This window comes from Anas acuta, chromosome 2 (genome assembly GCF_963932015.1).
Source record: "Anas acuta chromosome 2, bAnaAcu1.1, whole genome shotgun sequence".
Lineage (NCBI taxonomy): Eukaryota > Metazoa > Chordata > Aves > Anseriformes > Anatidae > Anas > Anas acuta.
The window spans coordinates 90680954-90706687 of NC_088980.1; the positions used below are offsets into that span (position 1 = coordinate 90680954).

General features: G+C 43.5%; 1 protein-coding gene across 3 annotated transcripts in view; it reads right to left on the bottom strand.

Moving 5' to 3' along the window:
- The window catches only part of PTPN3 (protein tyrosine phosphatase non-receptor type 3), a 163842-nt gene extending 139259 nt beyond the window's left edge, over window positions 1-24583 (bottom strand). Inside the window, exon 1 of one of the 3 annotated variants that reach the window (XM_068671158.1) lies at window positions 24381-24583. In XM_068671158.1, coding sequence (XP_068527259.1) covers window positions 24381-24507 — 127 coding nt within the window. In that variant the 5' untranslated portion in view covers window positions 24508-24583. The remainder of the gene's footprint in view (window positions 1-24380) is intronic. The other 2 variants (XM_068671157.1, XM_068671159.1) reach the window with 2 other exon arrangements.
- Between the last annotated feature and the right edge of the window lie 1151 nt (window positions 24584-25734).

Consider the following 25734-nt stretch of genomic DNA (forward strand, 5'->3'; position numbering starts at 1 on the left):
TTCTTAATGTATTTGAAAGAATTTGATCTAGGAAAACCACGTCATTTAGAGCCAAAAACACTATGGATTTCTGCCAATGTTGTCTTTCTAGGTTTTTGTCAATCCATATTTTCCCTGTCTTTCTGTTGGCTAGTTGCCTTCTCAGTACTTTAACAAAAGAGCAAGAAATACAAATTTTCTGAAATCCGTGCCAAAACTATACTTGGCCAGCAGATGATACTGATACTCTGCTTCTTTGGGGGCCAAAAATACCTTTCTTATGACGTAATCCTGGTTTTTATTTTAATTCACAGCTAGCGCTTATAGCAAGTGCCTGTGCTGAAAACTAACGGTCTGTATACTTGAGACACAGAGGTGTGAAGCAGAGAGAAGAGCTCACGGCCATCGTTTACGAGTGCTATCCAGTCAAATGGATACACTGTACAAGCTAGCTGCAAAGATTAAAGATTTCTGCTGGATTCTGAAGGGTAAAATCCAAGATGACAGCATTTCTAGAGAGGAGTGATATTTTATTAGATAAGATGATAGAGGTCGAGGCATGCTGTGCTTAGTCATAGACTCTCCCAGAGATAATCCATACCAGCAGGGTCTATAGCGTCTTTCTAAACAGGAAAGATACTGCTTCCATTTGTGCCTGCATTATAAGGATTTTAAGGCTGTATTTACAAGTAATTTGCCATTACTGGGTGATTAACAAGAACAGGCTCAAGCTGTGTCCCAGCCCTGCTCACTCTCTAGCACAAGTCAAGAGCAGCACAATCTCACTTTGAGTGCAAAGGGAAATACCTGTTGGGTAAAGTCAACACTTGAACGGCAGAGAGGGTGTGAACGACCGTAGGTATTTTTGAGTAACTTTGTGTGTGACTGTACTCATCCCAAGAGAAGGGAGCTTTGTTGCAGGTCCGTAACTCACGGGTGAGTCAGGAACAGCGGTGACGATCCCGAAGGAAGTACTGCTCACATGTGTACCCTTCGTGACGAAAGTACCTTGAAAGGTATGCACTAGAGCTGCAACCCCACAGCAAAATCATATTCACAGATTATTCAGGAAGATGAGGTCAGTCGGTCAACAGCCAAGGCTGTAAAAATGGTCTGAAGTTACCAACAGCACATATAAGAAAGTCGGGGGCAAAATGACCATAGCCTAAGAGAGCTGGAGAAAAAAAAATATATATATATATATATATATATCCTTCAGAGCTCTCGCACTCTGCGACTGTGAGGTCATGGAAATACTGCTGGAGTTGTTTTTATTTTGATTTTAGCTTGTAAAAAAAATTAAATAAAATAAAAAGAGGAAGGAGACCTTTAAAAAAAATGAATGTAGCTTTTACAATTAAAAAGAAAAAAGAAAAACCTCTGTATCCTGGCTTTTCTAGGATAGAGCACTTTTTTCCTTCTTTCCTGTCACCAAGGTGTGATGCTTTCCCCCCTCGGTGTGAGGGACACCGGCTCCCGGGTGTTTCTGCCAGTCCTTTGCCGCCCTCTGGTGACTGAAGCCTGCTCCGGGCTCCGCCGCTTCCTCCAGCAGAGGAAAAGAGAGAGGAAGGGGGAAAAAAAGGGAGGCTGCTGCTGCAGGGAGCCCCACTCCTGCCCCTGTGGCTCTGTTGACCTAGGGTGGTGCTTGCAGAGACGTGGACCTCCTGAGAAACCCATTCCTTTACTTGATGTCCCTGTGCTCTTCACACAGAAACAGCCCCGCCAGTCCCCGCTAGCTTTTTGTGTTCCTCTCTTGTGAGCCATAAAGGCCACTGTTCATCGCCCTCAAGCTTTCCATTTCCTGCAGAAATGCCCTTAATCGAACGAGGCGCTTGAAACTGGATACGGGGCCCTGCGAGCCCAGCCGAATTCTTTCCGTGCCTCATGTTTTTTGGAACATCTCCATGCGGCTGGTTGTATTACAATACGGCCTACAAGCCTTAGTCATGGGCCAGGAACCTGTTTACACTAGCTTACAGCATGGTAATAATCATTTACAGCTCCTGGAAATGAAGGGGTTTTGATTTGGGTGGTGTATTTTTCTTTTTATTTTAACTATGTGACATTAGCCGTAAAGAAAATAATGAACCTCCCAGCTGTATTAGCCCTGTTAAGCTGAGCTGAGTGTGTTGTTGCTTATGTTTGTGTGGTTGCCGGAGTGTTCACGCTGAAATCAAGCACAATAACAGCGCAAATAGTTAGATACGGGATTTGTATTTCATGTTTAAGTGTCTCACTCTACAGCCCCATTCTTCCTTTCTCCTCAAGTCTCTTTCTGAAGTGTATTGCAGCAGAGCCTCTGCGCAGTTCTTTCTTTTGAGGTTATCTTCAAGAGTTTTGCCTTTTTTCATGTAAAGTAGCTTGCAGTTTCCCTAGGATGCTCCCAAACACTCTGCATCTTTGCTTCTTATCTTTGTTATGATGATGCACTTCTATTGTAAGTGTGTTTGAGCTTCAAAATATAGATCTAATTAGATTCCCTGCAGAGAGGAAGCAATGTAAATCGAGATGAGGACAAACAGGAGACCGGGCATATGATATGTGTGATGTACTGAGCTGCTGGAGGTAGTCAGATGCTCAGCAGCAAGCAGAGCTTGGACCCAGGACTAAACAGGGGAGTTCAGAGCAAAAGGTTCTCAGCACAGAGAGGACCAGGAGGAGCAGGAGACCCAGGTGACCGCTCCACCATGCGACGTGTTCCTATCTGTGTCTGCCATGGTGGTGGAGGTATGCTATTGAGCAAGCCATACTTTTTTGCATTGCCTGTAATTACAGGAACACCCATAACTGCACACACAAGCTTATCACAAAGAGGATATGACCTCCCTTTGGACATGAGCAATGCTACCATAGCTTCTGTTACAGGCAATACCTTTGTGCCGGAGCAGTTTGTTGGAATTCTCCTGAAAGCTCTGAAGTTTTACTTTCAGTTTTCAAGCCACTGTGGTAAACTGGTTTAAATTATTCAGTGGTGCAGCCTGGATACCAGTTCTAGGTCACCTCATGTGGTGGAGATGGTTTGCACTCTCAGGAATGCAACAAAGATAGCAGCATATTTGGAAGCATATGAGCTTAAGTGGAGGTTACACCCACAATAGCCCAATCTCTATCTCCCTGCTGTTTGCACACATACAGGGTCTGAGGAGGAAGCGTTACTCTACAGTCACATATAGGATCACCTGTGTTTGGGCAATGCCGTGCAGTCCAGTTTTTGCCACATGCACAGAGGCTGTCAGGCTAGCTATTCCTCCATCCACCTTGCTGACAGGACCAAGGATTTGCCTCCCTTGCACCTCTGAGGGCTGCTTCTGAGGAGAGCTCTCCTTCAGAGGCAAGCTTTCAGTCTTTCACCTTTCTCTGGTGAATAAATACAAGACACAACGAGGGACAGATTTCACAGGAGAAATGAAGGCTTACTTTAGGGTAGGCCCTGTAGAACAGCAGCTTGGGCAAACACTTACACACTCATGGCTGTTCATTCTCTTTAGCCAAGAGCTAGCTTCCTAGCTTTCTCCGAGCTGACAGCTTATTCCCTCACCCTCTCTTTGGCATTTTCTACTGTGCTAACTGCTTGGCTCCTTGACCAGTAACACAGCTGTGAACGTGCATAACGTCTTGCTGGGCTGAGGGCTTGGGGTTGGATCCATCTCTCCCCTGAAGGCAGTAGGAAGATCCTTCCTGACAGCACAAGAAATGTCAAAGGGTACATAGATCTAAAGAAAAAAATGAGGGACAATACATCCTACGCATTCTTTCATAACATTTTCCCTCTCCGGCACTGGAGAAAGAAGTAGTCATTTACCACTCAGCACAGCAATCAACACAGCTAGATAAAATTAATGTTCTTTTGTGACATTTAAGGAAATGCAGCTGGATTGGCAAAATCAAACAAAGGTCTTGGCAAACTATTATGATACTCTGTGCCTCAGTGTTATTTTCTGGTTATTTTCACCTTTTCCTATGGGTCTCCAAGGTGAGTTGGAACACAGTCAATACAAGCACAGATTTTCAGACTCCTATTTATTCAAATCAAGGTGCATTGTATTAAAGCAGAATGGGTTTTAAACATTCATTTATCTTTATCTTTGATGAAATTATCTTTCAATTGTTAATCTCACAAGGCTGGTTTTCAAATAGGAGACTTCAAACATTCTTTACCCTCTAATCCTGCAGCATTTCCACATTGGCTTAGCTTTAAGCTTAAGAATAACTTTGCTTTAACAGCAGTACAGAAGATGAAAATTATAATGAAGGACATAAGAGTTTACTAAAATTGTACAGGGATGACCCAGAATGATTGCCAAAATTATTATTATTTTTTTTCAGTGACTTGAAAGAAGCTGTAGCTTTGATTCTTACTTAACCACTGAAATAAAGAAGCACAACTTTATAAAGAAGCAACTGGGATAGTGCATGGGTGCCTCATGTAGCCCCACATGAAAGGTGCTTTGTTTGCTCACAACAGAAGCTATTCAAGATCCCCTGTGCCTGAAGATTCACTCCATTTCTTCTTCTTAGTCCCTCTCCTATGCATTTGTTTTCATCCATCCCCAAATACCAAGACATATGAAGTCTGTTTATATGGGATGAGATTCATTTCCAATACATGAACAGTTTGAAGGTTGCTACCCTGGTGACTTCTGGATTTTAGACCCAAGTTTAATTTTAAGCTCTTCCAGTTGTTGATTCTGAGATAACAGTCATTACTCCTATTTTTGGCCACAAATAGCTTTGAAATTAACATTTGTTTGGTTCTGAATCTTGAATTTGTTTCCAGCAGAGGGATAAGATTTTCCCCATGTGAATTTAGCTGTTTTGAACCTCAGTTAGAAAAAGGAAAGCACAGATCTGCATCTCTGAGAATTCAGCTAACATTTGCTTGTGCTTCATTGACTAATGCCAAATGCAGGAAGGAAGTAAGCATTCTCTTCTTTAAGGAAATTAATGAATGAAACTGCATTATAATGTGGAAAAAAAATTAAAAAGCATAGGAAATATTATCACAGGCAGAAAGCATATTATTCCAACTCAGACACTGGAGAAGGAGAGGGAAAGCAAGGTATAACCAATTTCAGTTCATGTCAGCTCATATTATTACCGGTGTTGTTTTACAATAACATTTGCAATGCAGTTTCTCCCACAGAAAGAAACTCTGGGTCTGGGTTTACTCCCATTTTCCCTGGAAGAGCCACATACAGCCCACATTATTTGTGATTTGAACTCTGCCTGCTCGCCCCCTGCTTGCAGGCCTCTGTGACCAGCGCTGGTCGGCCTGGCTATGTGGTCATTGCTACAGGTGCAGTCCATCAGGTAGATACCTGCAGCTGTAGATGGAGCTGTGCCCGTGAGAGATCTCTGAGTTGTGTGTGGGACATGGCCAGCCATGGTTTCTCACAGCTGCATTTTTATTTATTTTTTAAATCCAAGTTGTAGTCCAGGAAGTCAGGGTGCAGATAACCTAGTGCCATGATCAGGCACCAGTATGTGAACAGTGATGATCTGCACAAGCACAACCAACCAACCTTCCTCTGCCGCAAGTCATCCCTATCAACTGACTGAGACCCTTTCTGGCCACAGCCACGCTAAAAACAGAGGTGAAGCACCACTGCCATGGCCTCCCTGAGGGCCCCGGCCTACCGCTGGGCTTCTGCATGGTGTCTGAGCTGTTCCCTGCTCTCCACGTGTGTAGAACAGCAATAAGCCAGCAAAAATGTCATCATCTGCTTGTAAAACCGAAAGGCTAATGGTAACACTATCCAAAATAGGTCTGAACTAAGCATCAAATGTATAATGCTTCTTGGGATAAACAAACCGTGTGAGTCACAGGGAGATGCAACAGTGGAGGATGCTGAAGTTCAGAAAGGAATGAGGGTATAAATGTCAAGGCCTTTTAGGGACTGCATGCTTGAGGGAAAATGCCATCACAACATGCTGTCCTGAAAGGGAAATCCACAAGAGCCTCTGCACCTGGCTTCTCCAAACCCATAAGGCTGTAATGCTGTCTACTTTTGTTTTGGGGATAAAAGGCCAGGGCCTGGTATCTCCTCACCAAAACATGCGGCCTCATGAGAGTAGAGCCCAACTTTGATTCAACAGCTTTACATTTCTCTGTTTCTTTATGGTGCTAAACATCTTCAGCTTTCAATGAAAGCAATACACAGAGTGCCCAGCACCTTTCAATAACAAATCCAAAAACTGCTGCTGTTGAAGCTGGAGCTTCAGAATTAATCAAAGGAGGATTTCATTCACAATTTTGGTTTCCAACACACAACTTTTGGTAATTTTACAGTATTTTTAACTGTAAAAGCACTATTAAAGTAGTACGTACAGTGTGCAGTCACTTAGCTGGATTTCTACATCACTTTAAGAAAAATAAACCAAAACATCTTTTTGGAGGCAACTTGTATCTGTAAGTATGTGAAATACCATGCAGGGAAAGGGTGGCCACTGAAGAAACGTTTAGCTGTCAGGACAATCTGCAGCTTGTCCACTGGAAATACACTCAGTAAGGTGAAGCATCTCTGAATGCTGGGCTAGTACCTTCATGTACCTGGTTGTGGAAACTCCTGACAGTGACTGGCAGCTGCTGCTTGGCTTGTACTTGCCCAATTCTCTGTGCTGGGGACATGTTCCCTTTAGTCTTGGGTGGGTCTCTCTAAGGGTTACACTCGTTGCTTTCATGCAATTCATGGACTGGGTTCAGAGGACAATTATGATTTAGGTGCTGCACAGAGGTTGTGTAACTCTGTGCCTTCTTCATCCCTAAGACAACTGGGAAATGCAAAGTGATGGCGCAAGCAGCAGAAAACTGGGACTAAGCCCTGTACACAGTCTTGTCCTTCGGGACACAAAAGGACATTCCTCAAAGTACAAGCCTTTGTAGGGCTAGGTAGCAAGGAAGTTTGTGGTTTCCTCCTCCTACTCTGCACCAGCTCAGGCCCTGGTGCTGGCAGGATCAAGTGGGGCAGGATGCATGAAGTGCGCTCGAGGGAATTATCCAGCTAAAGCCTCCAGCATTTATCCAGAAAAGCAGGGAAGGGAGGCTGCAGAACGCAGCACTGATGATGAAAGTCATCACTGGTCCCCAGGATGAACTGATAGTAGTAGTAGAGTAGCCCTAAGACAATGCCTACTTTTCCTTTTAACGAGGAATATATTTATTTACACAACAGATCCAACACTGGTTCAGGCACGACTGCAACATCTCGAGTCTTCCCAAAGGTAAAACCACTGCTGGGATTAAGTGTACAGCTAACGTAATCTAACAAAGCTTTATCAAAGACCATGCTAATTTATATTGCTTTATTGTATGTGATATGTGGAAAGACAAGCTTGCAATGGCGAAGCCACTAGGGAACGAAGACCAAAAGAAAGCCAGTTACTTTCACTCTCTCTTTTTTTTTTTTTTTTTTTTTGACTTTTGCAGGTTTCTGCCTCAAATTAACAGTGGCTAATGAAGTTCTTTGCTGTGAACAGTAGGTTGATTACTATATGGATTACACTTGTCTTTAATGAAGTGAATCTTACCACTGTTGCTCCTGCTCAAGGATATTCTAATAAATGAAGTCTAGCATCCTAATGAGTTTCAGACATATTAAAAAATTATGAATAAATAAAAAATCCAAAAATAATTTTTAATTGTACAGGGATTGTTCCCAAAGTGAATCCATCTCAGACAGGAAGGTGGCTTTAAATACCTGGTGGTTTAAGAACTGTCTCCAAAGGGATGGTTAGAAAATTCATCTTTTAAAGAAGCAACACTCATGGCATCAATTAATTAATGAGGCTGGAAATTAGCATAGCTTTAGTACAAAAATAGATGCAAAGTAGTTGTTAGAACACAAACATCTGAACTAGAAAGCCCATTTTTTTCCTTCTTGGTTATACCAGTAAAGCAGAAATTGGACTTTGGACTATCAGTATGTCCTTAAAAATAACATTTTCTATCTCCAAAATTAAGGCTGTGACACAAAACATACCTTAAACAAAATTATCGTCATTGTTGTGAAGTGTCAAAGCATCGCTGAAATAACTGGAGCTGTAGTGATAAATCCCAGCAGAACACTGGAGCCATTTGTGCTTCTGTGCAAAGGAGGGCTGTAGATCAATACCTGCCTGGTCTACAGCTACCTCACACCCTACGTGATGCCTCCCGGTACTAAAATGAGCCCTGTCTGAATCTGTCAAGCATTTTCCTTGTTAACCTGCCAATCCCTGCCATTCCGTTCTTTGCTTCTGCTTTAAGTCTCATTTTTGCACTTAATGAAAAGTCTGAACATCTCAGCTGGTTTAAATAGATTTATTTTTTTTTTTCCCTACAGGAGCTATTCCATCTTTGTGCAGCCATACAAAAGTAACACAGATAGCTGCCACGGTACCTTTACTTCAGCAACAAGGCACCTAAAGCCACGAGAGCAGATAAAGTGCCTCCGAACTCACGTCCATAGGGTATAAATCCAAGCTGGAAAAGCCAACCAGCCTTCCATCTGAGTGGGAGCATGCCTGGCTAATTTGATTAGAAAGTGGCTGAGATGCCCATTCCTGTTACTGCTGCCAAAATAGCATCACATGAAGGCAAGAAAATGGATGTGACACCTTTCCAAACAATCCAAAAAGAAGCAGTCTGCAAATTCACCTGTTCCACGGCCTTCCAATGCATTTACAACAGGGGATGTGGGTTTTGTTATGAATGTTCTTCCAACAACAGAAAATGACTGGATGTCAGCTTCTGTTTTCGAACCGCATGGACGGAGCTGGGCGTAGGAGGAAGGAGCCAGCCAAGAGGAAATTTGAGGCTTTTCAGTTTCCCACTGTAAGCAGGTATGCCTTGACTGTACTGCTTCCAAAGGCGTATGCTGCAAGTCAGCGTTAATAATAGCTCACAAAAATGTGGCTAAACCTGTATAATACATAAGATGTAATCACAGCACACTGAAGGATAGCATCCTTACTGTCCAGCCTCCAGATGTCTAAGTGAAAAATTCTCTTCCTCCTCCAAGTCCACCACATTTACATCCTGTTTGTTCCTCAAAATCCTCAGTCCCAACCCTGAAAGAACAAACATGTCTGAGAAAGGCAGTGAAAGTCTGGGGTATTGGGGATTTTCCAACAGAATGTTTTTACTGGAAAATTCAGTTTCTGAGAACTAAGACATTTATCCAAGGTAAAACTGCTAAAAGAAAATAAAATGTAAATCACCCAAAACTGCCAACAAAACAGGATATCCTGACAACACACCTGGTAGGCTCTGGTGCTGCCACAGCTCATAGTGCCTGCAATACTTGTGTTTTTTTTTTTAGTTGGATTCCAGCACAGCTTTGCCACGTGCAATTAAAAAACCCTCAGGGTCCTGCCGCAGAACCCTGGGACTTTTAGCTTCACTGCAGCTTCGCTTTTAACTCTGCAGCACGGAGCCTGCAAGCCTCAAATCCCAGTTGACTCAGCCAGTGTTTTCCCGGCTTTTATCTCCTGCCTGGTCCCTCCTCTCACTGGATCTTACAGGCCACATGGAAGCCATGGGAAGTGGGCTCCCAAGCTCCATTTCATTCAGAAACAAAGCATTTTGATTGTTTCCAAAATATTTTGTTGTGCCACTGTGAAAACTTTTGAAACTTTTTTTTTCCCAGAATGAAATCTTTGTCCTTTTTCAGAATCCTTGCATTTTCAATAAATGTGGAATTGTCATTTTAATCAGTTTCAACTGAAATCAAGGAAGGAAGGAAGGAAGGAAGGAAGGAAGGAAGGAAGAGAGAGAAAGAGAGAAAGAAAAGGGAAGAAAAGAACCACCAGACCCCAGTAATATCTTCTGTTTGGGAAAGTCACAGAGCTTTCCCTTCCTGAGCGACACCCAGAATGGTTTTGCGTTTGAAACATGGATGAACAGGAACTGCTAAAGTCTTTGTCATTATAATCAGAAGGGGAAAAAAAAAAAAAAAAAAAAGACTTAATCCCCGTATTTATATATGCTAAATATTTTATATTTCCCAGCTTTTCATCTAAGTGCTGTCTTTGAATCTTGGCCAGAGGATAAAAAATTTAGTCAAGAAGCTTGACATGACGTGAAAGGAGAAAAAAACACCTGCTAGACCTGCCTTTGTTCAAATGTTTTGAATGTGTAGGAGCCAAAAATGCATGTCTTGTGAGCTGATAAACATGAGGCTTACCTTGCTAGCAAAACTCCAGTTCATTTATGTACTTTTTAGTAAGGCTCAGAAAAGTTAAAAAAAAGTAAAATAGTAAGTTATTTTTCCCATAGAGGTCTGCAGGGTTTTGGAGAGTTTTTTTGTTTTGTTTTGCTTTTTTCCAATTTCTTTTTATTTTACTTAAGAACAGAAGGCTGCAATTTTCTGAAGTTCTCCAAAAGCAAGTTCCAAATCACTTTTGTTTTGGATTTGTTGAAATGTTTCCCTTCAACAAACTCAGTTTGTGACATTTTATTTGGACTCGCTGAAATTTTATTTCAGAATATTGTGGAGGAGGAGAGTTAGCTGTGACACACTTTGGACTGTTATCCTACGGAAATGAGGATTACATTACCATGCTCTGCATGTGCTTCTCTGCTTGCCTGTCCTCCTCCTCTCCTTCCACTCCCCCAGTAGGATTTGAAACTAGTTTTGATCAAAGCTGTCAGAAAGTTCTGCAGCTCATATAATCTCAGGAAGATAGGCTGGTGAGTAGTATAGTTGGAAAAGAAACACACTTTGTACACCATTAATGGTAGGAAACCAAATACAGACCCCATGAAACGTGGGATAATCTGCAGTGCAGTTTGCATTTGGGTCCCACCACTTACAGAGCAACTTGTTACAAGTGTCAGGGAATTCAGGCTGTCTGCACAATGGTCTCTGGGCTGAATGCACAGAGTTAAACCAAAAACCCTTAAAGAAACAAAAGGGAACAGCAAAGCAGAGACAAGGATGAGGCTCTGAAGAAACAACAGCAAAGCCAAATATTGAGAAATTGTCTCCAGCTGGGAATGGTCTGAAAGGATGTTGTCTTCCCACAATTCACCATAGGGGGAAAAAAAAATAAAATCACAAACTGTGGCTGCATCTTGGATCTAGAAATATAAGGAAACTGAAGGAACTAGGAGTTTTAGTAGTTTCAAGCAGACAGGGAGAGGCAGTGGAGGAGAAAAGAAAGCCTCCCCATCACACAACAGTGATGGAGATCTGGATGGAAAGGAAGGCAGGCGTGTTTTTAGGGGAATGCTCAGAGATAGGAACGTGGACCTGTTTCATCCTTCATTATAGCAGGTTTTAAAGCCCGGCTTTACTATAAAATGTGATACATTTTAGGGATGGTAGAGGGCTAAGTGACAGAGGGATTGTCTGTGCGAGTCAAGGCAAACAGGGTGTGCCAGGCGCTCTGCAGCACCGTCCCCGTGACACCGCTCCCCCGCAGTACGCGGCAGCAGGATAAGCTGGTCTGCAATTACCCAGTGGGTTAATTCCTGCCTTTACACATAAACACAGATCTGAAACGAGATTATGTGACATCAGAAACACGGCAAACTATGAAGGTATTTGTTGAAATTTGGCTTAATGACTCTTGTCGTTGTAACTCACACCTTTCACCTTGCTAATATCTAGCAATTGTGAATTGGCACACTACCAGAAAATGAAAGTAATGCCTTTCACCTGTCCTTTCTGCTTGCTCTATCTCTTCTTTTTTATTTTTCCACATACTTTGCAGACACGGTGGATTTTCTCTTAAAGGCTGCTAATCCATCTCCAATTTGTAACCACTGTATGCAGCTGATTTCCTGTCACTTGTTTTTAAAATGAGCTTTTTTCCACTAAGCTTATAATTAAAAAAAAAAAAAAAACCCTCTGCAGCTCACCACATTTTACGCTCACTGGCTGGCAGCGGGTTATGCAAAAGAACTGCACCTCCTTCCCGTGCCGTATTTCCACCTGCAAGAGTTTTGTCAAAGGCGACAAGAGGGATTCGCGGAGACACCGCAAATTATCAGAGCTTTTCTAAAGCCAGCACAAAGCCATCACCCTGGCCCTGTTTTTTGCAGAGACTCAGGACCAGAGGCCAAGCTCTGGCTGGCCAGCCGGCACACCCAGCTCTAGGGCAGGGGTGCAGCCACGAGCTCCTCCACCACGGGATGGGCAGCAGCAGGCCTGCAGCGACACGGGGCTGAAGCCCCGCAGACAGGAGGAACAAGCCAGCTGCTTTGAAGCTGCTATTGCCAAGCTGGGCTGGGACCCAGCTGCCTGCTCAGCCCCGTCCCCTCCCACAGGGGACAGCCCACGGTGCTGGAGAGGCCGCTCTCATCCGTCACTACCGATTATTTGCCTTCCCTTCGGTCCTCCAGCAGATGTCCCGTGGCTTAGACTCAGGAAAATCACTACATCCCCTCCTGGATGCACTGGACAAATCTTCCAGTGGCACAGAAAGTGACGAAGGGATTTGCCGTGTCCCTGTATAGTCCAATTCCCTGTACGTGCTCAGTCTCTCCAGCTGCTGGGCTGGGAACTACCCTGTTTCGCTGACACGTGCAAGCTGCCCAGGGGTGACAGCGACATCCACTACTCCCATGCACCTCTTTAAGCTGTGAGATGTTAGCTGTTACACACGACTCCCCAGCAAAATCCTTAGCGCTAATCAGACCACAGAGGAGAGGAGTCTCCCTGTGCCAGGAAGCTTATCCTCTCCAGATTCCAGCCCCATGAATCAGATTTCTGCTTAACTCATTTCGTCTGACACAAAACACAGCGGATACGTTCCACGCACAGCAGTAACACTGGAAAATGGTGCAGGCATCTTTCTGGAGGGAAGAAGCTCCTGTATCAAGCCCAGTTTGGTAGATTTCTTTCCTTCAAGCTCACAGAGCTGGCCATGTAGACGCACTCTGCTCTCTGCTTTTAGCTTTCTTTCACTTCCTCACCACCCCGTTAAGAATGGACCCTTTGTAAACACCTGCACCCCACTTTAGGAAAGTATTATGGCTATGAGGGCAGCGGGAAGTATTTGCAAGGGTTTTGTTATGGGTTATATTTGCAAGGGTATTTGTATGTGTCTGTGGCACATAGAGGGATGTGCTCGATTCAAGTCATGCCTTGCAGATCCATTCCTCCCCCTCGGTTCAGCAAGATTTAATCTAGTAAAATGCATGGTGGTCATCTTTGGAAAATATATGGCATGACAATATCGAACTGTATTGACATTAAAATAGAGCCCTACCTTTTCAGTGTCAGCACGTAGTGCATGCTGTTTGCCTACTCATCACAGTAACCCGTCTGGTGCCTCTTTCCCTGTTTTTAATATTAGATTATCTGAGCATATAAAATCAAGCTGATAGAGTGAGTCACCTGATAGATTATTGCCTAGGGAGAAAAGCACAGGCTTGTCATTATATTTGCCAACAAAGCACCATGCACACCTATGGGGCTGTAAAGATAATAAGCATGAACTTGATTACTGCTAATATGCTCTGCTTCGAGTTTCAGACACGCAATGTATTTCCTTTGGATAATAACTTTTTGTTCATTTCCTAAAATTGACAAAATACTTCAGAGAAATTAATCTGATGAATACAGGTTCGTTGGTCTCATTAAAAATTCCAGCACTGGTACCAGAATAGCAATAAAAGTTATTGTTCAAAACCTAGTGCAGACCTGGGGCATTAAATGTGTCATCTCTTCCAGGTTAGTGGAATCAAGCACACGTCAGGTAAAATGGCACACTCTGGTGTTAATGAGAGAGTACGCTCTAGATTGCTAAAATGCTGTATTATTTTGAATGCTAAACCTATCTATTTGCTTTTGTAGAGCTGAAAATAAGATTTTACTTCACCTATGTATGTTATACATTCCCAAGAAGATCTGGGAGAGAGGGAACAGCACTATCTATTTAATCTTTGCCCCATATATCATGGTTTTGCCATAAAATTGCTATCTGGTAGTTGCTACTGCTGCTAAGCCTTTACAGAGCAGAGAAAAAGAGAGAGAAGGAAATCAAAATATATTCAGTTAATAGTCCATCTGGAACCTGGACACGCTTGTTCCCTCTACTCTGCCACAAGGAGCCTGCAGTTTCTCCCACTCTTTTTCCCAACATGCTTGAGGCATAGCAGCCTGACAGCTCTCCAAAAGGTTCGCACTCCCATGGCTATGGGAACAGATTTAACGGCCTCACTTTGCTCCCGAGGAATGCTTTCCCACTGACTGTCTCTTGGGGTCGGCAAGACCAAGCTGCAAAAGGTCATCTGAGACAATGCCTTGAGAGAAACCTGCTCATTTTTCCTCTCTGTGGGCCAGAACGCAGTTAGTTACGAATGCCAAATGCTGATTGAGAAATACTGGTGTGATTTCAGACAACAGTCGGAGAGAATTACACAAGCAAGGTGCTCCAGATTAAGCTGCGGGACTCCAGCCTGACCCCTTTCCTTCCTGGGAGAAGGCCACCTAGAGAATTAGCCATCAGCCCTCATCCCAGGTCCATAAGGGCTTCTCCTCCAGTGGCAAAGGAAAAGCCCCTCTCCGATCAGGAGTGAAGTGGAGCTGGTATCACAAGGGAGGAAAAGCCAACAAGGAAGGGGGGAGGAAATAAAAGTAAGCATACTACAACGCTGAGGGGTGGAAAGAAGAAAGAGAATTTGTTAGAGCTCAGCCACAACATATAAACAAATGCCACGGATGAGATCTGGAAGGGTTGAGCAGCCACTCTGCCCATCTCCTACAGGCTTTCAGATATGGGGGCTGTGACTACCAGCTATTAAAGCAGCCTTAAAGGCCGACAGCTTCCTATGATCCCAGGTGGTTGCAAAACAACAAGGAAGATAGGCACTGCCAGCCCACCGTGTGTCATGACCACAGCTGATGTCAGCCCGCAGGCTTGGGGCATGGATGGGCAGCAGTGATCCTTAGCTGCCTAGGGCCGCCCCCCTAGCACGGCACCTCCTACAGAAAGATTTTTATTTTTATATTTTTCCTGGGTACTCTCTCTGTAAGGAAGCATAACAAAATTGCCCAATATTGCTAGCTTTCTCTGAGAGTGAACTGCTGATTGAAGGGAGGCTGGGGAGCTCCTTCCTGTGGGACTATGATGGGACGAAAGGTCCTGCCAACAGCTGTTTAATAAATCAAATAAAAATGAATGAAAATGAAAAATAGTCTTAATGAAAGATTTTTTTTTAAAGAAATAGAATAGTAAAGTCCAAGAAGGAATAATGTCCCAAATAGCTCTGATAAACTTCAAAACTTTTTGTTATGCTTAGTGTTGGAAGAAAAGGGTTAATGAACAGCATTTCTGAAGCCAGGGAGAATTCTTTGTTTATTAATGGGAAATGTTCAAAAGATTAACCATACAGATTCGTTGATATTTCATCCTGCAAAAGCATAATCCTGATAAGAAAAATGCTTTGGCAAGAGCCCCATCACTGCTGCATACGTGATGGTTACTCTGGAAGAGGAAACAAGATCTAGCTTGCTGAAATGGTGCTGCAAATGCAGAAGAAAAGCAGGTTTTGCAGAGCACTGGTTCTAGGCACTTCTGGAGACATTTAATTTATAGATGTGGATGGAGCTGTAGCCTAAGTTCTCGGGCTACTTGTGACAGAGTACTAATGGGAGGAATGAAGGTAGAAAAGCCTTGTCATCTTCACCATTTCTCTCTGCCTTACTCTCTGGCAGTGGGATGTAGAGGGGAATCATAAGGCCATTTGTCTCTGAAGCTGAGATCAATGGACAGCTCAGTGAAAAGCCACACCGGGGGGAAAAGAAACCTAATCCATAAGCCAGCAAGGTGAGCTAGTATTTCTACCTACGGTTTTGTAGGAGATTAGCTATTAGCAAAGATTTAACTAAGTTCTGCTTTGCCTGCACAGCTGCAGCGATAATAATAGGCACTCATCTTTTAGATCTGCTGTACTTCCTCCACGGTGAGTCTGCAGCAGTGAACATAGCTCTGGGCTGTTCCTATATTACTGAAACTCACATCATTGCGATTCTGTCCCTTTTTATCCATTGCTATTAAGAAGAAAAATGAAAAAAATATTTCTTCTACTGAGACTCTGCTGTCAGTCTCCATGCCCACCATACATTATCTATCTCCTTGTTAGCTGGACTGCAGCAGTAAAAGTTCTGGACGAAGCGCAGGCAAAACCCCTGAAGCTAGCTGAGAACACTTGATGATGAGCGTTGCCTAACTCAGCTCCCTCTTGCAATCAGATTTTCATTTGATACCGTGGATGGGAATCTCGAAATTGTTTTTGAGTCTGACCTTACTCCTACCTGTCTCTTATTAATGCAGTTTTGTTGCCTCTAGAAACTTTGAGCTTCGTTACTTCATTCGTATTGATTCCACAAATACTCAGTTTTAAGTCGCATGAACTCACAGAATATCCCGAGTTGGAAGGGACCCATAAGGATCATCAAGTCAACTCCCTGTGTAGGGCTTGTAGAAAAGACTTATCCTAGGGTTTCAGGACAGCCTGCAAGCTTCCGAGGCTATATTAAATCCTTTTTTCTAATGCAGATATAAAATATGCATCAGAACAAACAATACAAGTTGATAACATTTTTTCTTACTAGGAGATACCTTAAACTTTAGGACAGCTGAATATCTGGCCTGGTAAAGGCTCCTAATGCTCTGTGCCCTACTCCAAACACCATTCCTGTGTGTTCCCAGTGCAGGACAGAGGACAGAGTAGGTGGGTACCCACCACCTTCATGGCAATGCTGAGGACCCGCAGGGACTTCGTTCACAGGTAGCTTGGAAACAAGCCAGCCACAATATGTGAACACCTAGAGAAATGCATAAGCCAGTCATGCTCTTTTGAGCTGTTGTGTGCTGATAATATGACACCAAATCAAACAAATAAAGACATCCAATTTGACCTTCTCCAGTTCTGGACAAAACAAGCATATTATCAAGGCGGGGGTGGCTTTCATCTCTCTTCCATCTAATACGTGCCTCCCTAGTAAACATTTTACAGATCCCAGTGGTTTCCGTGAAGCAGAAACAAATGTTAAAACAAACACGTCCAAAGGAAAAGGTTTGAGGTTTGGTGGGTTTGTTTTCACCCCCCTCTTTATTCCCTTGTACAGAAATTACAGAATTGGTTCCCAACATAGAACACAATTGTTTATGACAATCAGTTGACTTCACTGCTGCTATGCCATCCAAAATGACTCTGTAATCTGGAAAAAAATAATTGTGCTGAGGAGAAAAGGAGCAGTGGCCATTTCCCAGGCTTTTTTGACCTTCTGAGTTAGAACTGGAACTTGCCTAGTGGTTTAGATGCTAATCTGTCTACCCAGTGTGGGTGTGCTCTGAGTCACAGCCAACATGTGCACTCGCTTCTAAAACAGGGCTTCCTAAATATTTTTCTAAGGGTAACTTTTGTTTAGCTTTCACTTGGCAGAGTCCCACATTGGGAATGGTCAATAGCTCAGGAAGGACCATATGTCGTATACGGAGCTGCTATGAACAGCTTTGAAAGTTTTCAGACCTTTTTGTCTTGAACTGAAGAGAACCCTGTCACCCCTCCCACCACAAATTAAGATACTCCTTTTTTCTCACCCACTTGCCAGCAAACCACATCTGTCAGGCTTCGTGTGCAACAACAACTGTCTGTCCGCAGCAAAGATAAATGTCTTTCTTTTTTTTTTTTGGCATTTGCTGTATTTATCTCGTTAATACATGCCTAGTTACTAAAACTCAAGGGGCATTCTGCTGAGGACATTCCAGGCAAATGTAACTGTGCAAGCACTGAGCAAACAGGATGCGGTGGCCATATACAGGCAACAGGCACCGCCGAGATCTCTGCGAGGAGAAGTCGTTTTTTTATTGTTTGTCTTATTACATAACTGGGATAATGAACGTGTTTCAGTCAAAGCATCACAGGTGTTACAAATTGCTTTCTCTCTTAGAGGCCCTGTTATTAACCCAGTTACTTCTGGTAATAATACCTGCTGCTCGGTAAATAAGCCTGAAAAATGCACTGGGGCCAGATTCAATAAAGGGCTTAGGTGACTCAGCACAAGTCGTTGTAATACCCCCTACTTAAGATCGCAGGCCTTTGAGCGGAGCCTGAATCCGGAGCAGCAGATCTATAAAGTGCACAAAGAGCGTTAAGTGCCTGCAATAACAGCCCCGAGCAGCTCAGCCAGCATCTGCTTGGACCTGGCCGATAGTGGTGGCCTGGCGTGGGGACCGACCTGAAAACCCACCTGGAAGACCTTTCCATCTGGATCCACAGGCCAGATCCCTTCCAAACACAGCCTTGTCGACTTTGATTTTTTTTTTTTTTTTTTTTTTTTTAAGAAAAAGGGAATTTCAAGCCCCCCCTCACACCCCCCAGGGATTATGCAATTAGCAGCTCTAAAGTAGGTCAGGGTGAGTGGGCTGGAGGGATACGCTCCGCATGCTCCAGCTGCAACCGTGCACAGCACAATTCAAGATTCATTAGTCCGCAAAGAAAAAGAGCACATTAAGCAACCCAGTCATGTCTCCTCATGTCTAGGGCACTCACCTGGCACGAGGGCATCCAGCTTTCTGGCCCTTGTCTGCACTTGATTTTCTGTGTTTTAACCAGTGGCTGTTTTATCTGAACTACAAAAAGAAAAAAAGCAAGGTCCCAGGAGGGGAACTGAAACTGAGGCCTGCCCCGAGGGAGCTCTGGCAGAGCATGGACAGGGCTGCCCCCATGTTAGCAAGGCCTCACTCCCGCTGGGCAGGCTTTCTCTCAAGAGGTTGAGTAGATTTGGACCTGTTCAAACAGGGGATGACAATTTCCATGTCCTCTACATAAATAATCAGGCCAGCCTGTACTGCTAGGGTGGAGGAGAGGAACCACCTGTGCTTTGCATTGCAGCAGCAAACAGCAACAGCTGTGGTGAGTGATAAGGTGAGCAATGGGTCCTGAAAGCTGGGTGAGCTCTGAGGCCTGCTGTGGCACTGGCTGTCCCTCCAGGAGGTGCACCTCAGTCACATATGTACAAATTAGGGCTCGAGTTGCTCACGTGGCTCCACCAGGATTGAGACAACTCAGGACATGCACAGAAGTGCAGCTCGAGGCTCCCGGTGAACCAAAGAGGCAAACTGCGAATAAATCCTTGAACTAAAATCTCCGCCTGCTTTGCTGGCATTTTAGTCTTAAGCATCTCAGTTGGGTCAAGTGCCAGATCCAAAAATCTGTTATGGATTTGACATCTATCTCCTTCCTACATGAGGAGAGAGGATGGAGTCCTCTGCAGACTGGATCCTCTGGAAGGAAACCCCATGCAAAGCTTTGCTCTCAGTTACCCCGTTACAACTTTCGAGTAGGTGGTGGTGTTGCAGATGATGGCATAACTAGGCCAAAAATACAATAGCAGAAGTGTGTTCTTTTGTTTGTTTTTTTGAGGCAAGGCCATCTATGGTGAGGAAGAAGGCAGTTAAGCAGACCCTGCCACTAGCAACAGCCCATGTGTCCACTGCAGCAGAGCCTGTGTCCCCTGGAAATCTCCAGCGTAGCATACACCTCACAGATGTGATGAAGAAAATCGCTCCAAAGAGTCAGAAAGCCTTCCAGGCCCAGAAGCCAAGCAGGACATAGATGGATGTGCCTTTGAGACACCAAGTATATGCTGAGCAGTATGGCAAACATATTTCAGACCCATTTTTAATTTCTATCTGATGTTTTCTTCCTTGAGCTTCCCCCCCCTTGCAAAGCTCGCTGTCCCCTCAGAGCCTGTCCTCCTGCACGGGGAGCTGAACGCATCCAGCTGCTGGTAGCTTTCCTCTGCTTGCATTCCCACCCACGTTACCACAGCAGCAGGAACAGCAAAACATTAAACATGAGGACGGTGCGTGGGCAAAGTCCCTGAATCCTCCGGGTTCTTGAGCAGCCTTGATGCATCTGCCAAACCCCTGCACATCTCGGATGCTTGCTCCAGGTCCTTTTCTAGCTGAGTCTGGCACAATTCTGGGACAACTAGCACCATCTGTGTGCAGAATGAGTAGCTAGTGCTGGTTATACTCATTTTATTTTATTTTATATATATATATATTTTTTTTTTTTCAGAGGAGCATTTTAATGGCCAGTCTCTGAAGGGTGAACATAAACAGTTTTCCCAAATACACTTCTCAGTCACCTTTGAGCAGCACAGTTGTGCTTACATTTTTACCTGGGCTCCACCCATGCGTTGCATAAGCCTTTCTTCCAGAAATAAGTCAACAGAGAGGAATTCACATGGAAATACCTCTTTCCACATGGCTTTCAGATGAGGAACATATGAAGAGCACGTGTATTACTTCTGCCTTGTTTTTTGGTATATTTTTTATTCCTTTGGACATATAAAAAGGAATCAAATCAACTTCATTTCTTATTAGCTGACTACAGTTATAGATCGGGCTGACATACACTGATGTGTTAATTTGGCAAGTTATCAAAAATGAGAGCCAAAAAGTCTGACAGTCAGGCACCACAGTTCCCTGGAAAATAAGGAACTTAACTACTTATATAAACCTTTTGTTTTGACAATTTGACAGGTCTTATCAAGAACAGTTACTGTATCAGACCAGTATTTTGATTTTTCCAAGACAGTCCATGGCATTTTGATGTAAAATGTTCATGCACAGGAACCTACAGGCTATGGGTTAGATGGCTTACAGATTGATTCACTGGCAGATCTTCAAGAGGTCCATGAGAAGATAACTGGGGCTGTTTCTCTCATAGTCCACCAGGGACCAGTTCTTAGGCTGAAATATGATTTGATATTACAGCCCACAATCCAAACAACAACAAAAATGAATGCCTTTCCCAGCAAATTTGTTAGGTGGTTCAAAGAACCAGTAGGGTAGTTAATTGGGAATCACTCCTGCATTTAGGGTGATCATTCATTTAAATGGTCAAAGTGTATACTGATACAATCAAACAAGATTTTATATTTGAAAATAGTGAAGTGAGGATGAGCAAACATTTGGTAAAGCTGTTCCAGAGCAGGACATTTTAAAAACTCTTCCTAGACAATTGCCACTTCCTGAGCAAAAAAAAGTATTGAAAGGCGTGGTAAACTAACGTGGAAATCTTGATCAGGCTACAAAGGAGGGCCAAGAAGTGATCCAAAGATCAGAGGTCAGCCTTACCAAATGAAATTTAGAGTGCCCAACACACATGGCTTTTTTTTGGCAAGAAGTGATTTAGAAATTGTGCAAAGGTGCTTAGCACACTGGAAACATGGTCTGATAGCATGCTTTCATCTGAAAAGCAAATATTCAGAAGGTAAAAGTGGAACAAGACTCATTTTCTCATCGGTCAGGCAAATAAAATATCAGAAAAGTTCTCTGTATAGTGGTAAGCTTGTTGTTACTTAGAATTTTTTTGTTTTACAAAAAAACTACATGAGAAAAAAAAAAGAAACAAAAATAAACATTAAGGCAAACAGAGAAATAATAATAATAAGGTTATATTATTTTCCTTTAAAAATCTATGTTTGCAAACAGCTATTTAGGAGTATCTAGGACTATGTCATATACTTGAGAAGTTTGTTTACCCCTACTCCAGAAGAAGCTGAGCTGCATTTATTACATATATTTTGCTTCTTAGGTGGTGTAAAAGCCATTTCAATGACTAACTGGGGTATTTGCCTTTGGAAACCATCACTGTCAAGAAGGCCTAGGAGAAGGGCTTTGAAGAGATTGATGAGGAAAGTGTCGGGTTGAGCCTAGTTAGGTGGCTGTGCCTACACATGGTATGTGCACAAACAACATTGTTTTGGCAATTGATAATTTTGGAGACAGGAAAAAAACAAACAGTAGCAAGACCTGGTGACATCTTAGCCAGCGTGCTGTTGTTTCAGGACATTTTATCTTCCTGTTCTTGTTGTATCTGTTATGAGACAAGCCTGCTGCATGACAAAAGTAAGTAGTCAGTAGTCTTCTCCATCTGCCTGGGTGACATGAAACAGAGTGACAGACCACAGAAGACTCCAGCTCATGTTCACAACGAAAGAGTAATGTTCAGCTGTGGAGTGGATACCCTGGCACTATTGCATTTTACCTATATGGACCTATGGAAAACAAGCTGTATGACTAACTACGGCCTAATCTTTCAGTGTTGTAACCATCCTGGTTTGTCTTGGAGAACCAAAAACACAAACCAAACCAACCAACCAAAACCACACTGTAAATGTCTTATTTTTCCCTTGAAAGACATTTAGGGAGACAAATAGCAGTAAGCAGAACCTGCATGGAAATATGCCATCATGGACAGCTAGACACCACGGTTCAGGTATGAAGGTTCAGGTGTCTTGTTAACTTCACATGGCAACAGATATGCAGCCCGAAGATGTACCAGATGAACTCCCAAAGATGTGCCATGCCTATTGTGCTACAGCAGAAAGGATTTCTTTTAAGGATGAGTTTTGTCTTTATAAACTAAGCTCTTCAACAGGCTGACATTTTGGACCAGTCCACAAAAACACGTAGCTTTGAGCTGAAATGCAGCAAAATTTTGACCTTTTATGGCTGGAGTGGACCCATTCAATGCTCAATGTGTGTTTTTAATGTGCCAGAAACATGCACTACCTGTCCCTGGCAAGTGCTTAATGCCATAAATGCAACGAGGCTGCTCCTCCACGCAGTCCTTTCTTCAGCTCATGGAGCAGCTCCATTGGCTTCGGGGGGATCACTGCTCACTCACACCACCATAAGGTGTAATTAGAGGGTCCAGCTCATCCATCCCGAGGTACTACATGGTTTCCTTCCTCCTATGGATTTATTTAAGTTTGATTTGATATTTGCATGCATATTTCTCAGATATTGTACAGTGCTGCATGTGTTGCAGCTGGCACATTCCTGTGATCCTGAGAGCCAGAAAGATTGAGAAATCTTTCTCTCTTACACACATGCAAAAACAATGACACGCAGTATGAAGTTGCATATGATACACAAAACTGAGCAGTTTGAGAGCTCCAGTCACCTTCTGTCTTCTATAGAAGGCAACTGCATGTTTTTAACCCAGTATGGCTCTAGATTTTGTATTTATTTTTTTCAACATGAAAGTGAACAACTGGCAGGGGGAGGAAAACAAAAAGGAAATCACTCCATGAAAGAGAAAAACACCCACTTGTGATGTTTAGGTTATAGCAATGCTAAACATAGATCACTGATAGCCTGCATATATAAAGCTTTATAAAAAGCCCTAATAGCAACTAATCAGCAGGAAAGAAAGCATCGCTGCCTTTTTATAGTGCAGATATCACAGCTCCTGGTTCCGCTTAAGCCCTGTTGGAGTCATCTAGCTCCAAGAGGGCTGGTTCCTAGCTCGTCTCAGCAGGATGCTGCATGCAAGGAAGGGTTTTAACTGTCTGTCACCTTCTGCATATGGGGCTTTGTGGGGAGGAGAAATCAACTCTCCACAGGCAGACTGCATCTTTGCTGACATCCCTGCCCTGCCCTGCTCTTGATAACCAAAGTAAAGCCCTGCGCAGAGACATTTTTACATCCAGAACAAAGCTGATCCTTCCATCTGGAGTAAGCTTTAAATAACATCCTCCTTGCGTTGCCAAAACCAGCCTTCCCATTCGAAAGGCAAAGTATCTGGAGTTCAAAGACAGCAGTTTTTTCTTTGTGCTGAACTTTGCCCTGGCAGCGCACCGAAGTGGCTTCAGGACATACCAGTTCCGCTCCTACCTTCGCTTAGCGTTTTGTTGAGGCAGGCCCAGCGCTCCTGCCTGCCTGGCGCACTCTTCGCTGGCACCTTGGGAACTGCTCTCCCGAAGTCTTTTAGCATTTTAAAAAACAGAATATACAGATTTTGTTCTTTCGTTCCTTCTAGCCCGCGTTACGTTTTCTAGGAAGAGAAATAATATTTCTCGTTCCCAAAGAAATCCTGCTACAGCTTCCTTTGGGACGGAGGGATGGATTTGGGAACCTTTGCACCATATCATAAGTCTTAACTGACATTTGGGTAAAGTTCTGGGCAGCTTGTATTGTCAAAAAAAAAAAAAAAAAAAAAAAAAGTGCTGTTCTTAATTATATCTACTATTTTTTTTTTTTACTGTATCTTTCTAGAAAATGCTTTCTCAGCACCCCAGTCTGTCTCTCCAGTTACGCAGAGGTAATCAAAGCCCATTGTCCACATTCTCCACCTCACAAGCAGCCCTACGCCACAGCGCTTTGCTAATACAGGCAGAAAGTCAAAGATTAAAGCAAGTTTCCTCAAGATGCTTGTATATCGGAGTTCTTCATACAGGCATCCTTTCTTTTGCCTGCAAGTACACTAATCGTATTTCAATTGCATGCCTACAATATAAAGTTAATAGCTTCCTTATTTCCTCATTTTAGCATTTCCCCTCTACTCCCTCAGTCTTTTCAATTATAATGGCTAGATTGTTTCTTTCATTTCCTTTCTCCAGCGTCCTGGTCTCATTCCTTATACAAAATCACATTTGGTCACTTACACTTTTCCTGAGGATAAGCACACGACAGCAGCATCTCTTGCTCCACCATGGCGCCGTCTGTCAGAGAGTTCAGTGGTCTTCTGAATAGCGTTTCAAGGAAATATTTTGGAAACCTAAGCTCGCTCATGCAGGCTTCTGATCTTCCCCAGTCCTCCTGGCTTCTGTGTGCTGTCACATGTTATCCTCCCTCCTGAGGAACCTGTGAAACAGGTCTGGCAGCACGCATCTTGTGTGTCAGAAGAGTTTTAATTGATTCATTGCAACAGGTACCCACCCTCATTAAAAAAAAAAAAAAAATGTTGAAAGGAGTAGTCTCTTAGCGCCTCATTTGAAATTACAGAACCTGAAATACGTCGCAGCTGCTGCACTTTAAAGGGAAACTGCTTTGAGAATATGCAGGAAATAATTTAAAATCAGTCTTACCTGCCAAATAAACCGCAGCTAGCGGTATAATTCGGATGCTCCTGCACCGTGGGAGAGCATCTATCCTCTCACTATGCACCGAGGTGGCAAGGGCTGCCTCTGCATCTCCCCAAGGCACGACTTCTGGTGGGACAAAACAGCTCCACGTCTCTGCCACAGAGACCTCTGTGTCTGTGAACAGCTGCTCTGATTGCTACTGATGTGAACAAAACTACATGGGCCTGATTTCTGAGAACTGCATCCTGGGGAACATGAGGCTAATGGTGTTTCAGTGCCTGTAGAAATGCCTTCTCCACACAGCAGCCACAGAGGTCCCTCTGCCTTTCAGCAGCCCCCCATCTGGGGCTCAGCAAGGGGTCCCAGCACTGCCCTGCAACCCCTTTGCAGCTCAGGTACCACTTATCTGCTGCCCCCATGGCCAAGAGTGATTGTAGCTGGGCCCTGGCTAGGCCCTGTGCCAATTTCACACCAGGGCACATCAAGTAGCATCCCCATAGTAGTTTCCTACTGCTGTTGCTCCCACAAGCTGGTGGTACCATCGTCAAGTGCAAGCAAGGTAGTGGTTAGCAGGGAACCAAAAAGCAGGAGACGCTGGATTTACACCTGACTTTGCCTCTAATTTGTCCTGTCACCTTGGGCAAATTGCTTTAGCTCTCTGTGCTTCTGTTTCTCCATCTCTAACACGGATAATTATAGTTCCCTTTCTTTGGAAAACGCTTTGAAATCTGTGTACAAAATGCAGCATGAAAGAGGAAGTTATCATTATTGCACACTTGTTAAATATTGGGATGAGGCAGACAATAAGCAGCGAGCGTTTGAGATTTCGTGCATGCGAGGTGTTGTGTTGTAAGAAGAGCATGACCTTATTGTCATGACCTTATTATTATGCTTAAAAAAATATTAATAATTCACAGAATTTGGCACAAATCCA